We start from the raw sequence: 14,385 nt of genomic DNA, 5'->3' as shown, positions 1-14,385 counted from the left end.
AGGCATTCTTGTCCTGCAAATTAAAGTGTGTTCTAGGGAAGAGATTCAGCTACTACTCAAATCACCCAGAACCGGCTCCCTTTCTATGTGAAACTGGTGAGAACATCACATGGAAGAACTTGGCAGCAATCTTAGGAGATTGCAGTTTCCACCCTCACAGAAGGACTCAAGCTGCTTGGACATACACTAGATATCATCTATCTAGAGCACTCAAGTTTCCTACAGTAAAAACTGTTAATTGCAGGAAACAGAGCTGAGTAGGATGCTGCATGGTACTGGCAGCTGTCACCAATTGCCTAAAGACTGTTGTTGTAACCTCATGTCTGAATGCTGAAATAGCATGCACCATGATCAACCGGAAAGCTTTTAAAACTGAGCACAAGGCTTCTACTAAGATGTAGAGTGTTTAATTCTGGGGACTTTAAAGAATTAACACTCAACAGCAAGTGAGGTTCTGCATGACCTGCAGTTCAACAGCCCTTAAATTCTTAAAGAAAGTTGTTCAGTAGAGAGGAGTATTCACTATGAGAACATAGGACCCAAATTATCTGCCCTTCCATTTAGTACATTTGTCCAGGCAACACTGAAAAAACAGGGCAACTCTTGAATTGTCCTGAAGAAAAGGGGGGAAGATTTCACCATAGAGTATCTTCAACAGTTTCATATCATGGCATTACATGACTTGCAGGGAGGGTGCATGGAAGCAAGAACCAGCAAATTGGTCACTTTTGGACCACTTGGGATGGGTCCTATGGTGTGTCTTTTACCTTGCAGACTTCTTTCTCTGGAACACCTCTCAGGAGCGCAAAGAACTCCAAGTGCTCTCGTCCTGTCAGCAGTTCATTAACAGCATCAAACTGTGGGCAGTAGCCCATGTTCTGATGGACCTCTTGGATGTTGGACAAGATACTGTAAAATTAAAAAAAAATGCTTTGTTAGGGTTTCATGAGCATATGCTGCTATTCTAGATGTTAAAACAGTGAGAAACTGTTTCTGGAATAACTGAACTAACAAAAATACAGGATCCTAGAAGACCACCTTGATCTAATTACTTTTTATCTCTCTCCCTTTTCTCCTCTTGTTTTTTTAAAAATAACATTTAAATGTGGAAGAGCTGTTACACAGAAATTACTACCAGACCAAATCGAGTTTCCTAGGCCACTGATGTACTTTACCAGATTCAAACAAGGGCTGAAACAAATGCCAAGAGTTGTGGAAAAGAGTTTTGATGTCGAAAAAAAAGCTGTTAAAACTGGGAAGAGAAAGCAGAGAAAAGATGCATTGTCTTTCACCTGTTTCCTTTGAGGAAAGCTTCTCCTCCCGTCACATCTGTATCACCAGTTAGCATCTTAAAAGTCGATGACTTGCCAGCACCATTTACTCCCAGGAGTCCAAAGCACTAGGGATATAAATGAGCACAGTGTATTTGAGAACAGGATCCAGGCTGCATAATTTTCAGCACTGACAACATGGGAAGAAGCAAACTTGACCCTCAGGACAGCTAGAGGAACTCCTTAAGCACATTTTCAGAAAAAAAACCCAACCCAAACCAAACCAACAACCCTCTGGGCTTTTATTTTAAATATAAACCTTTAGGCTGGGAAGATGAACAAACTGTGGCATCCCCTTGATACACTGTCACCACAGCTCATCTGTGCCAAACCTTGCATACTGCAGTTTGGCTTCTGGTCCCAGACACTGAGAGTTAAGAATCTTCTTCAAAAGCAGAGACATACAGAACCAGAAACTGCCTCACTTTCCTTTTGTGCAATTTGAACATTCATCTGGTTTTGATCTTGCTCTACCCTGTGCTGTCTCACGGCTCCTAAATTCTGCAGTAGAAGCAAAACAATGCATTTAAAAAATACACTTACCTCTCCAGGGGGGATTCCAACACAGATTCTATCAACTGCAGGCTTCCTCTTCATTCTGTAAATCTGAAACCACAAGAAAAAAGAATGAGAAGGATTATGTTAAAGAATTCTAGTTAGAGATGTACATATTCAATACTCCCAACTCAATCAAGTTTTGACCCCACTAAATTCCTCTGATACGGCACAGCGAACTGTGTAGTTTTGTGTCAACAAGTACAAATTCAGAAGTTCTGTCACCTTGGTTAGCTCCTTGATTTCCAAAATGTCACTCTGTCCTCCTCCATTAATTATCCTCTGCCTCTCTCTGGTTACATCCTCATCTTCATCATTCACAGGAGGTAGCTTGGCATAGACAGGCCTGCAGAAAGCAACATGATAAACCCTTAGCAGAAAATGGCAGGGCCTTCATAGCTAAAATTCTCCCATTTCACAGGTGATGCCAATAAAAACCTCACCTGCCTGTAGCAGCACAGTAGAGAGGACAACCTACCTGGGTTTGATGAAGAACCTATACTGGATGAGCACTGTGATGAGAAAAAACACAACGCCTTCTACTGCCATGGCAAAGAGGTTCCTTCCCACTAGGTCCCATGACAGAGGGGACACAAAACGATTCTCTCCTGCCAAAATGAGATTAAAAGCACAATCACTTTTCCAGAGCAGGGGGAGCTGGTTAGCATTTCTTCCAGCAGAGCTCACCAAGCTGGGCACTGGGACAACTGGTAATCAGCCAGTTGCAGGAGGGAAGGGTTAGACCACAAAAGGGGCCAGCTGTGGCTGCATGCATGTTTTTTACTGTAGCAAAGTTGGGACTCAGGCCCAGAGAATTTAGTCTGCCAAAGAGCTAGCCCACCTTTCCAAAAGATTAGTGAAGCACAGAATAACTGTCTCAGGCCTGGCATATCCATGCCAGAAAAAAAAAATCCAGCTTTCCAAAACCTCAGCCACTCCTTACACTAGGCCTAATGATGTCCATACAACTGTCTTTATGCATTTTCATTTAATGCTCTTAACTTAAAACTCTTCGGATCTATCAACAAGTTTCTCTTAACAACTTAGAGTGGAAGGCTATGATGACTTGCCATGTTTGACCAGGTGTGTGCTGCAAATTGCAAATTTCAGTTCCTGGAAAGTTAGAGGAGCTTTTCTGGAGCAGACTCTAGATTTCTCTGTTTCTTTCAGTCCATGGTCTCTCTGATACACAATTTCACTTACCAAATCTCTCCAGAGCATCAGCCATAGCCTGGTTTTTCACCATGTCAATGAGTCCCCGGCCCAGACAGAAGTGGGGGAAGATGAGGAAGACAGATTTCAGGATGTCATTGATGTCCTTCAGCTTCTGTTTCGAAAAATAATCAAGTGCCAGTGAACCAGCTGAGCAGAATGCAGCCACCACCTCCCAAGAGTGACTCATGTTGTCACTGACCCCCTCCTTCCCTTCCCCAACACTGCAACCCCACAAATATCCAAGGATTAGAAATGTTCTCCCAAGAGCTAGGGGCATGGCTCCTCTGGACAGTCAGTGTTGTGTTGCTCAAGATGGTATTAACACAAGCAAACTGCAATAAAAGGTTTTTTCCAAGCACTCACAGTCTAAAACAGTGTCTGCAAACAGTGATACGCAAAAAGGCTACTGGGTGAAGACACAGGGAAGTTGAACTTGCACAGACTGGTTATGTCAGTGGCTGTAGGGAGTTCCTTCCTATCACACATCGGAAGCTCTAATGCTTTTCCTTTGTTGTCTTTCAGCTGACTTAGCCCATGGATTGAACTGATAGCACCCTGAGTTCTTGTTCTGCCAGGTACTCATCTCTGAGCATGCACTCATTTTTACTGAGCTAGAACAGGCTTTGTAACAAAAGGAACTATCATCAAGGGCTGCATCCTTATGCCCACAGGCATAAGGAAGAGGTACAATCAACAAATAACTCCCATAGTGTCTGCTGAGCCTCCTCCCACAAGGAACACTTCACACCACTGTGTGTCAAGCAGTGCTTGCTTATACATCCTGTGTTGTCTACAAGCGTGAAAGGAACTAGTACCTTCCCCTACAGGCATCTGGTGTTGAAAAACTGAAGAGAAGTGTGTAAGTTCCCCAACATAGCTAGAAACATATCTACAATAGGAGGCAAAATTCAGGACAACTAAATCGGTGATTAAATGGCCTCTGCAGATGGAAAATGCCCTTCATTAAGAACATACAAGAAATTCCATTTCAACACAAGAAAATTCTATTTGTGTTTTACCCTAGGAATGACTGAAAAGCGGAAAAGGTTGTCCAGAGAGACTGTGTAGTCTCTCCCTGGAAATATTAAAATCTAATGGCCCTGAGCAGCCTGCTTGTAGCGGTTTGACCTTGGACCCCCACTGCGGAACAAACAAACCCAACGCAAACCAAATCACCTACACTGCTGTAGCTGATCCTGCTCTGACGTTGCACTACACAATCTCAGGATCTCCTTCCCCACCTTAACTACTCTTTTCTAAAGCTTTTCTAAAGGGGGGCTTTAACCCATTTCCACCAGAACCCTGTTTAAACTGCTGCTGAAGCTAATGGGTACAGCCCACGGCCTAGCTTTTCTGGAGATCTGGCTGCTAAAGGCAACATGAAACTAGACTGCAGCAGCACAAGACAGTGAGAAGGCTCTGGAAAAACATACATTGTTGGTGAAGAGCTCCAGGACAAAGGTGGCCACACTCCCATTGATGCCAATGAAGAGATTCACACTTGTCAGCACAACATATGCCGTGCTAGGGATCTTGAACACAAAGGAGGCCGGATACATGAGAGGGGTGATGGACCACCTGGTGGGAGAAAAGGCAGCAACATCAGGTAAGAGCCTTCCAAGTCCAAGAGTCTTCCCAGTCATCCTCTGATGAGAAATCTCTTACCCATAGAGAAACAGGAGGAGAGCCAGCACAGGCAAGTTGGAGGAGGATACATAGGACTTCTGCTGGAAGCAGATGAAGATGATGACAACTAGTGTGGCTGGAACAATGTAGTTGCACTGAAAGGTGAAAAACATGGCTTTAGATTTCTTTCCAGATGACACAAAAAAAGGAGAGATGTTTTTCTGCCCTAATCCAATAATTTTCAAAACTCTTCACTGTTTCCAAAGCTGTTTTCAATGGGAGACTCTTAAAAGTGTCATATGTATGAACCATAATACAGTACATATGAATTTACATTTCTTGGTCTCTCTAGAAGTAGTCAGTAAACTCGCAGAGTTTCAGACACCACAGGCTGAGAAAACCTGCTTTCAACAGAGCAGAACACGGGGCTACACAACCAAACATTTTTGGGCAAGTATTTTAGAGTGGCATAATAAATGCTAATAATTGAGCTTATGGTTGTCCTTCCATCTTCTGCTGTACTCCTTAACCCAGTGAGATGAACCACTGCCCCATGACAGGAAACAAAAATCATAGTCACAGTTGTTATTCACTAAAATAATGTGGTGGCCCAAACTGCACTATGCACTTCAAGACACCCTGGAAAAACAGGATGGAGGATGGTTCAGCCCAGCCTAAGTCCTTACCATATCCCACACAAAGTTGGCCAGCCAGTAGATCACAGGCTTCACACCACTGATGAACTGCAAGTGTTTAGCCTTGCTGACACGTTCCTGAATGAGGAAAACCACAAAGCTGGCAGGAACAAAGGACATGGCAAAGATCACACAGATGGACACGAGGACATCCACAGAGGTGGTCATCCTGGATAAAAAAGGAAGGAAGCAAACTGTATGCTGGTACTGGCTCCTTTGAGATGAAATGAAGCAGCTCATGCAGGACAGGGCAGAAACTATTTCTTCTTCTGCTATCTGTATTCTGTCCTTATATTCAGAATCCTGAGTAAAGTATTACCACGCAAGACTCTCTTAACTGCACCGTTCTTCTCCAGCCATACAGCAAAGGGAACATACACAGTCTGTTGGCATCTCAAGTGCTGCATCACAACCTGGAGACTGGTTAATAACTTCAGCATAAGACTGCTTTCTGCTTTCCTTATCACCACTACTTTGTTCCCCACATAATCTGGGGTTGTTGGGGTTTTTCTTCCTTTGGTGTTGTTTAAAAGTTCAGAAGTATCTGCCCCATCATCTGCCACTGTTTTATGGATTGAAGGATATACATGCACACAAATTATGAGTTCTGACTCTGATCATAGTGGGAATGGACTAGTCAATGCCTCAGTGAAGTTAACCCTGTGCATTACTGTGTGCCCCTCAGCTTGACACAGGGGCAAAAATCAACAGGACCTGTTAGTGGTTCCTAGTCAAATGGTGGGGATAAAAGAATGACCATATTCATAGTGAGACACCTTTCTGAAGGTGGCAGAGAGGAATTTCCTAGAGTTGCAGAAGGTCTGATTCCTGAAAAGGGCTGGTTCTTAGAAACTGCAGCTTCCAGGGACTCAAACACTGAGAAAGTTTGTACAGCAATGCTGTTCAACAGCACGAGCAAGTTCTGAGCAGCACATGTTGCCACCTGCCTAGATCAGTAAAAATAAAGCCCACATGTTAAGAGCCTAAATGGTGAAGTCACTGACTGTCCACCAGCGAGTCCAAAACCTCCCACGTTTCCTGTTTCCAGCCATCAGCAATGAGCCCCAACCCCTCCAAATTCATGTCACAACTTACAGAGCTACTTCAGAGAGCTGCTGCTTGGTGAGGTTGAGTGGGTGATTGAAGGCAGTGATCCCATAAGCACTGGGGTTTTCACCCTGCTGGAGGTTGGCTCGAAGGATGGCATTGTTGATCACATTCAGGAAGGATGCAATGGCATGCCACCCCTTGTTGTTAAACCACACCTACAAGACACCACATCAGCATCAGAAAGGCACCAGGTACATCAGCTAGCCAAAAGCTTCCTAAGCCATGAAGAATATTCCTTCCTCTGTTGAGGGAATATTTCTTCCCACATCCTTCCAGTTAGCTTGCTGAGGGGCAGAACACAGAGTTTAATCAATTAGCAGAAGAGGCTGCTGGAAGCTATCACTGATCCAGCACTGAACTCCTTTTGGCATATAGGCCTAGAGTCCACAGGAGAAACAGATTTTGAGGAAGCCCACATAAAACTACATGCTACATTTTCTCCACTAGCAAATACAAAGAACTCTGGTCTACACAGTTTTCCAAGACAGACTGCTGTGACTTCAAGTCACCAGACCTTCAAATAGCAGGCAGAGATATGAGGGTTGGTTAATTTACCTTCACATTGTTCTTTGTATCCAGGCCTTTCATGAAACTTGACAAACTGTTGAGAAATCGATCCCCAGAACTCCCCTGCAAACAGCAAAGAGACATTTACTTCCCCTCTAAGAATACCTTCGTTCATGCCCTGGGGTCTAGCAGAGACTACACAATGTTTTTCACAGCTCTGACAGCTTTCTGCCAATTCAACAGCCTCTACCCACCAAACTGAAGGTGGTATGAAGGCTGAGTAACTGTGGCTTCCCTTCACCCTTTCCTTACTGTAGTCTCACCAGTAAGAAGGGTCAGTCTTATGTCTGTTTTTTCCCCAGCAAAATGTATTAATCAAAGTTGCATGCAACCTTCAGAGACATTGCTGCCCACAGGCTGGCAGTCTCAGAGGAAAACAGTGGCCCAAATTCTCTTCTGAGCTGGGGAAGACTCAGCACAGGGAGGTTCAGCTGAGATTCTGAAGATGGCAGTGACCACTTCTTTGTTCCTCAAGACAGACCACCCTGTCCTGCCACAAAACATTCTGATGTCTGCAATCTCCACTGGCTTGCAACTGGTGTTGGGCAGAACCCACACCAGCAATGTGGGCTGGGTAAGCTTTAGCTGAACCTGTCTTCAAGCCTTCTGCTATTCCCAGACAACGGCCTGGGAGATCCCAGCTCAGAGGTAGTGGAGAGAAGTCTGTGGGCACAGCTAACATACACATGCTCCTCATTTTGTAACTTCCAAGTCATCTCCCAAGTACCAAGAGTCAATATTAGTGCATCCTGGGCCTATGGGGGACAACTGCTCACCTGTGCCAGCTCCAGAATTTTCTTCACCTGTTTAATGGCATCAGTGACTTCATGGCTTGGAGGAAGCACAAGGGAACTGCTGGCACCCAAGGAAAAGCCACCATACCTGAAAGTTCAGATAGACAGAAAATGATGCTAAGACATGACTATCCACGGAGCTCCAAAAAATGCCCCTCCTCATCCCATTCCATGGGTCTCCTGTTCCTGCAGCACACCCAAGGCTAGTGTCTCCACTCTTACATGAAAGGATGACTTTTATTCTCCTACATGATTCCTTAGCCATGAAGTCTTCTACTTTTTGTTTCTGGGGTTAAATACTCATATTACAATTGCTCAGCACGCTATTAATTTAATAAAGGCAGCTATTCTCTGCTGCAGGCAAAGAAGGACATCTCCATGCTGCCCCTGCTTGGAAGAATAGCACCTCTCAGAATAGAGTACTAGCACACTGGTCATGCAAATCTTTTCAAGACTGCTCTCTGCATAAGGCAGACATGCTGTCCAGTGCTCTGGGGTTGCCCCAGTTTATTCTTAAACATCTTCTTCCAATATCTGGCAGTTAAGAGTCCTGTAACAGAAACTGCAAAGCAGGGTGGATGTGTCCTACTAAATATTATGCTCAACATTTAGTGGACACATACAAGCTAAGGAAAAGACAGTAACTCACCTGAACTCATTCACCCAGATTTTATTCTTTAAGCTGCAGAGAGAAAAAAGAGTTGATATGTAACACATGGAACCAGAGGAGACACAGACCTAACAAAGCTGCAGGCACTCAGCCAGGGGAAAGAGTGCGAAAGCCTCTCACATCTGATACAACTCCCACCATTCCTCTTCAGTGTAATCCCTAGGCTTCCCCCATAATCTGCCTATGAGGGTCAGCACACAGAATCACTAAAAAAGCAGAAACATCACCTGAGCTGAGGAGCAGGGCTATCTGAGGACCTGAGTGAAGAGTTTTGACTGCTTCGGCTTATTTGCCTGATCTGTGCATCATCACCCATAGAGCAAGCAGTGTTTGTCAGGAAGGGAAGGGGGAGAGTTCAGCAGCTACCTCTTCCCAATGATCTGCGCGTAGGTCTTCACCAGGTAGTCTGATATATTGCGGCCTGTCAGGTTCTGGAGGATGTCAGTTGTGTCTTGCTCACGCTGGTGTCACCAGTGAAAACACAGATAAATGTTCATCAGAAAACACAGGTGCTGAATGAAATAAATCTTGTGCAATGCTGCATGCAAGAAACACACCTAATCACTCTGCTCCTCATGAGCATTCCTCACTGCAGTACCACTGAGCTCGCTCCTACCTGTGGGGGTGGCAGGCCACCTGCACCAGGGGGGCACACAGGCAGCATCTTCTTGATCTTCTCACTGCTGCACTCGCAAGATGGGGAAGGATTCTCCATGCTCCAGTTGCCTTTCAGAAAGATGTCCAGGACTGACTCTGGGACTGAAGCAGTGGTCCACTCCTTCTGCCCCACAGTGCAAGGAGTGTCTCTGTGTTTGGAAAGAGGCAAGAAAAAAGCAATTTTTAAGACCAATATGATGCCCTTTGCTTACAAGGCATTTAAAGATCAAACTCCACAGTGTCCCAAAGAGGCAGTGTGTTTCTCAAAGGAGCTTGATCTCACTGACAGAAACTGCTCACAGCAGCTTCAGACTCTGCAGCTTTTAACAGATCCCACTGCCAAAGAAACTGAGGCTGGCCTACACTGAGTAGTGCCAGACACTCCCCTCTTTTCATTATAATTAAATGTTTTGTTTCAATCAGTCCCAGCAGGCACACTGTTCAGAGTTCAGGGAGCATCTGGAGAATGCTCTTAGTCACGTGGTTTAGTTCAAAGTAAACTATCTCCGAGGAGCAGATAGCTGGACTCAGTCATTCTTATGGGTCTCTTCCAACTTAAGATATCCTGTGATTTTAAGATCACAGCAGACAATCTTCTTGGATGACTCCTTGGATAATATTTCTGCCTTTGGGGCATCAAAACACTGCTCTTCCCCAAGGCTGCAGTGGGAAGCTTTTTTCCCCATGGCCCATTGGTGGAATAGCCTAGTTTTCACACCTGTTATGAAGGATGCAGCTTACTTTCCACCAATGGTAAGTATATCAGACACCTTGCCTCACTCCCCATAATCCTGTGAACATGAGCTGTAGGTCTTCTGGACACACCATCTTGGACTCTTGGAGTGTGTACCTCTTCTACATTCACAGACTAGATCTTCAGGGACTTGCCCAAGGCCATGCACCAAGTCAGGTGGCAGATTTAGAAAACAACACAAATGCTGGCTGGCTCTCCACTCCTTCTGCTGGTGTTTGTGGGGTGCTAACTCAGATTTCTAATGTAGCTGAAAACAAAGGATTATGGAGTGGGAATAGCTACAGTCAACAACACACAGCAACCTAAATAGGTCCGTTATCATGTTCAGGACTGAACAGTAATTTCAGTGACTTGCTCTCTCCTCTCCATCTCTGTCAGCAAGGACTTGCACTCAAACATCACTTCCTCACCAGACAGAGCATTGGCAACTTTCTAAAAGGTTCTGAGCAGAAAAACTGAATGCAATCACAACTCTTTTGGCTTGAATCCTGCTCTGGCCACGTATTACTATAATTTCCTAAAGTCAGCTAGAGCTATCAAGGGTGTGCTTCCTGTTCCCAGACCAGAGTTCTACTTACGGGATGGAATGTCCCTGCATACAGCGTGTCCCAAACCCCGGCTTTTCAAGAAGGGCGTCCAAAAGCTTGTGAGTGCCTGCATCTTCTGGAGCATCGTTGCTATGGGAACAGCAGGAAAAGCACTATCAGTCAGTGTGGCAACAGGCACACGGCAAAAGAAGCAAAAGAGCAAGGCCAAGAGCACAGTGAAAGGATGTGGGTGGGGATTTGCCCTTGATGAATGCTTGGCCTAAGAGCACACACACATTCCAAGTCTTTGTACACAGTATTAGGAGTCATAGCACCATTCAGAAATGGATACGGCATTGCCTGTACCTGCAGCTGGCATTCAAAGGTCAAAGAAGAAAACACCACAACTCTTTTTAAAAATGTGCTTCTGAGATAAGCACAAAACCCAAAACAACCTGTTAAGGAACTCAGTATCTCAAGTTTGCAAAGAAGATAATTTAGAGGCCACACAAAACATACCTAATAAATGTGTACTGCTCATCATACATCCAGGGTTGTAATTCCAGGCTGGGATACTTCCCAAAAGGAGGAACAATCAGACTGAACATGAGAGCAATACACACAAAGACAGCTGGCAGCACAATCTGAAATTGCAAGGAAAAAGCAAGTCCTTTTAAGCAAATGTCTCCAGAGGCATCAGGAGTTACATATTAATCACTAATTGCATCAAAACTTTTTCAGAGTATCCCGGGAATACCTTTGCTGTTTACACCAAAGCAATGCTAGGCACCAATGCAAGATCTGTCTTGGCATTCAGTCAGGGAATTCACTTCAGATGCAGAGGATTTAGCTTGCAAATGCTGTTCTCAAGGGCAAAAGGGTGTATAATTTTTGCCCTTGCGAAAACACTGTAACCACATGGTTTACCTTTCACTTGCACAGGCCTCCTTCTGTCCACATGTGCAGTGAAGGCTGATTTTGGTTATCTGCATTCCCTTGTGGCTTTTGGCCACCATTTGACTACAATACATGGTCCAGAGCTGTCCCTGCTGAGGGAGTCTGCTCATGTTGGAGGCTCTCACCTGGGCAAAAAAGCCCTTCCGGCTTCTCTTGGCAATGAGCATCCTCTTCCACAACAGAGCCATGAACTGCTGCTGGGTGAGCTTCCAGCCCTTCATCTGGTAGGAGCCTTTCCCATCCATGCCACTGAGAAGGTCTGTCTCTCTGGATTCTGCTGGCAAGAAGAAATAACCCTGATTCAAAAATTCAGAGATGCTCCCCGTGCTGAAGCTACCACAAGGTGATAGCTGAAGTAGCCACTCTCACTCACTGAAAAAGAAACAGCACAGTCAGCAATAACAACAGAAATTTACATTAATGAATTTTCTCCCTTATGTCAGAGCTTTGGAGGGAGGTTTGAGCAGGCTGTGCATCCTGCATTGTCCACTATTCCTGCAGGCAAACACATCACCACTCCTTTGGCAGTCTCAGCCTTCAGATCGGCTGTACTTATAATAAAAAAGAGCATCCACAGGAAGAAAACAGGCTTGAACTCCAGCAATACCTGGATCTATGTCTGAGTCATTAGGATCAAATGCATCATCTTCTGTAAATGGACGAAGGCAGCTCTGTCTGTCTCCAAACACACGTCTGTTCCTTCTGGCTGGCAACGTACCATCTGAAAATAAAGCAGTTATGGTTAGCTGAACTGCTTCAGTTAATCTCCAGCTAGCCCCAGAAAAACCAAAGCAATAAAGTTTTCATTTTACATGTCTTCCATTTGCAAACTGAAGAGTTGATCTGGAGTGACTTCAGTTCAAGTAAAAGCAAAACCAAGACTCTTATTCGGCAATGGGTCATGTTTTATGCACCATACTTTGTGTGATGTCCCAGAAACTTCTTCTAGTGCACTTGATATCTTATTTTCCCCAGGGGAACAGCAGGCTGCTCTCATGGTAAGAAAATTCTCACTCGTCACATGAGAGTCATATGCAGTCATGTGACTACAAGTGTAATTTGCTGTTATGAGCACTCAGTGCAGTGATCTACTCTCAGGGAAAGTAATTTGGACCCTACTGTGGTCTGATATGTCAGGAGTTCTACAGAGCAGACAACAGTGTCAGTCAAGTAATATGCAATATACTCCAACACTAAAAACTCTTCACTGTTACAGAATAAACATGTTACCAACTGAGTCAATTGACCTTTACACCACATAAAAGCATGCATTAAATACACTGAACCCAGCTATTTTGGGTCACTAAAATACTAGAGCAGAAGAGCTTCAGTTCAGTCTCAATCGGGGTCTGTCACACCTTGGCATGTGTCACTTCTGTAGGGGACAGCTGCACCCACCTGAGGTTTCTGCATCCACACCGCTATCATCAGCCACTTTCAGGAAGATCTGAAAAGGAGTGATAAATGTCAGTGAAAATCAAAAGAGAAGAGATATTGTGGGTACTGCTTCAGAAGATGCCATGAGAGACTGGCAGGTGCAATGAGAGAACTGAGGATACTGAGTTTATCCTCTGCATGATGGAGATATGGACTTTGTGGCTTCTCTTCAGCTTCCAGGAGCCAGACTGCTACCAGCAGTTCCCCCTGTCCAACATCAGTTCTCAGGCCATCTCAAATATGAGCTCTTTCCCGTGTCTCAGAAATAGACCTAGTAACTAAACTTGGTGAATCTCATTATTTCCCCATGTCTAACAGTGGTTTGCTCTTGCTTGAAATAGGCATCTTTATGGAGCTTGACCCATGGACTCTCCTAAGCCAGAAATAACCCATTTTCAAATTGCAGATAACAACCAAGGTCTTCACAGCTGTGAAGGACCTAGAGGGCAACCTCAGTAGTGACAACACCACTGTTTCAGTTTCCCTTGTCATTCATTAAAAATAAGCAAGTTTCACATAGGATAATGTGCATGATACTTCTGTGATTTAAAATAGTGACTTGGCAGCTGGAACACAGTCACATGGAATAAACTCCAAAACCATAAAAATAACCCTGACAAGGGCATATGTCTAAATTGTTTGCATAATGTATGTACCCAGTACTGAAATGTATGTTTTCAGCTAAATGCAACACAAAGCATCCCTAAAAATAACACAGGCATTAGAAGCCAAATCAGGGGCCAACCTACACATGGTATCTCAGCAAAGTGCAGATGAGTACACAGGACCTGTCCATGCTTGTCTGTATTTCAGTTTTTAATGCACACCTCTATGAGCACACACTTACACAGGCAGAAGATAATCCATTTTGGAGAGGAATGCAAAGCTGCCTGTTCTGACAACTTTTTATTCACCTCATTCTTAATTCTGCCATGATTTATTTTGCCTGGTTTAAGACAAACAGGAATCAACACTAACCTCCTCCAGGGTAGTTTCGGAGATACCATAGCTGGAAATACCAAGATCAGACAGACGGTCATCAATTTCATGGAACAGTTCCACAAAAGCTCCCTCTTTAGCAGCTTTGTATGGCAAGACATAGGTTAATTCATGACCTATGTCCTCCACCAGTCTTGCCTCAGGAACATGTTTCGTAATGAGATTTGAAATTGCAGAGACATCTAGAAAAAACAAATGTAAAAGATAGTTCTGTACTTTTTACTGCTCATTATGTGGAAAAAAGAGCTTAGCTTCAGAAATCCTGCCAGAAGGAGGACAAATAGGACACCACTGGAAATAAGCTTATTTCTAAGAAAAGTCTAATTTGTTTTTAATTGAACACAAGTCTGGATAAAAGCCTGGCTATACTTTATACGTGCGGAACTTGGGAGAGCTTGTGTATGCTACTGGAAGATCTGCAAATCATTGATGTACAGCTCACCAATATTGCCAACAGGCCAAGCAGCTACATAATGTTTGCTTATGAACTC

General features: G+C 44.2%; 1 protein-coding gene across 2 annotated transcripts in view; it reads right to left on the bottom strand.

The window, feature by feature from the left end:
* Positions 1–14,385, bottom strand: part of ABCA1 (ATP binding cassette subfamily A member 1) — a 91,676-nt gene that overhangs the window by 4,967 nt on the left and 72,324 nt on the right. The window contains exons 25-45 of one of the 2 annotated variants that reach the window (XM_063423801.1): positions 13,874–14,076; positions 12,857–12,905; positions 12,066–12,179; positions 11,584–11,735; positions 11,021–11,145; positions 10,553–10,651; positions 9,180–9,369; positions 8,930–9,024; positions 8,543–8,575; positions 7,876–7,981; positions 7,088–7,162; positions 6,518–6,687; positions 5,414–5,591; positions 4,767–4,882; positions 4,535–4,679; positions 3,090–3,213; positions 2,365–2,494; positions 2,112–2,232; positions 1,875–1,937; positions 1,293–1,399; positions 768–909 (exon numbers count right to left, since the gene is read on the bottom strand). In XM_063423801.1, coding sequence (XP_063279871.1) covers positions 768–909; positions 1,293–1,399; positions 1,875–1,937; positions 2,112–2,232; positions 2,365–2,494; positions 3,090–3,213; positions 4,535–4,679; positions 4,767–4,882; positions 5,414–5,591; positions 6,518–6,687; positions 7,088–7,162; positions 7,876–7,981; positions 8,543–8,575; positions 8,930–9,024; positions 9,180–9,369; positions 10,553–10,651; positions 11,021–11,145; positions 11,584–11,735; positions 12,066–12,179; positions 12,857–12,905; positions 13,874–14,076 — 2,537 coding nt within the window. The remainder of the gene's footprint in view (positions 1–767; positions 910–1,292; positions 1,400–1,874; positions 1,938–2,111; positions 2,233–2,364; positions 2,495–3,089; positions 3,214–4,534; positions 4,680–4,766; positions 4,883–5,413; positions 5,592–6,517; positions 6,688–7,087; positions 7,163–7,875; positions 7,982–8,542; positions 8,576–8,929; positions 9,025–9,179; positions 9,370–10,552; positions 10,652–11,020; positions 11,146–11,583; positions 11,736–12,065; positions 12,180–12,856; positions 12,906–13,873; positions 14,077–14,385) is intronic. The other variant, XM_063423803.1, reaches the window with a different exon arrangement.

The sequence above is a fragment of the Prinia subflava genome, chromosome Z (genome assembly GCF_021018805.1).
Source record: "Prinia subflava isolate CZ2003 ecotype Zambia chromosome Z, Cam_Psub_1.2, whole genome shotgun sequence".
NCBI lineage: Eukaryota > Metazoa > Chordata > Aves > Passeriformes > Cisticolidae > Prinia > Prinia subflava.
Note: the sequence above shows the minus strand (reverse complement) of the source record. Positions and strands in the feature narration are given on the sequence as shown.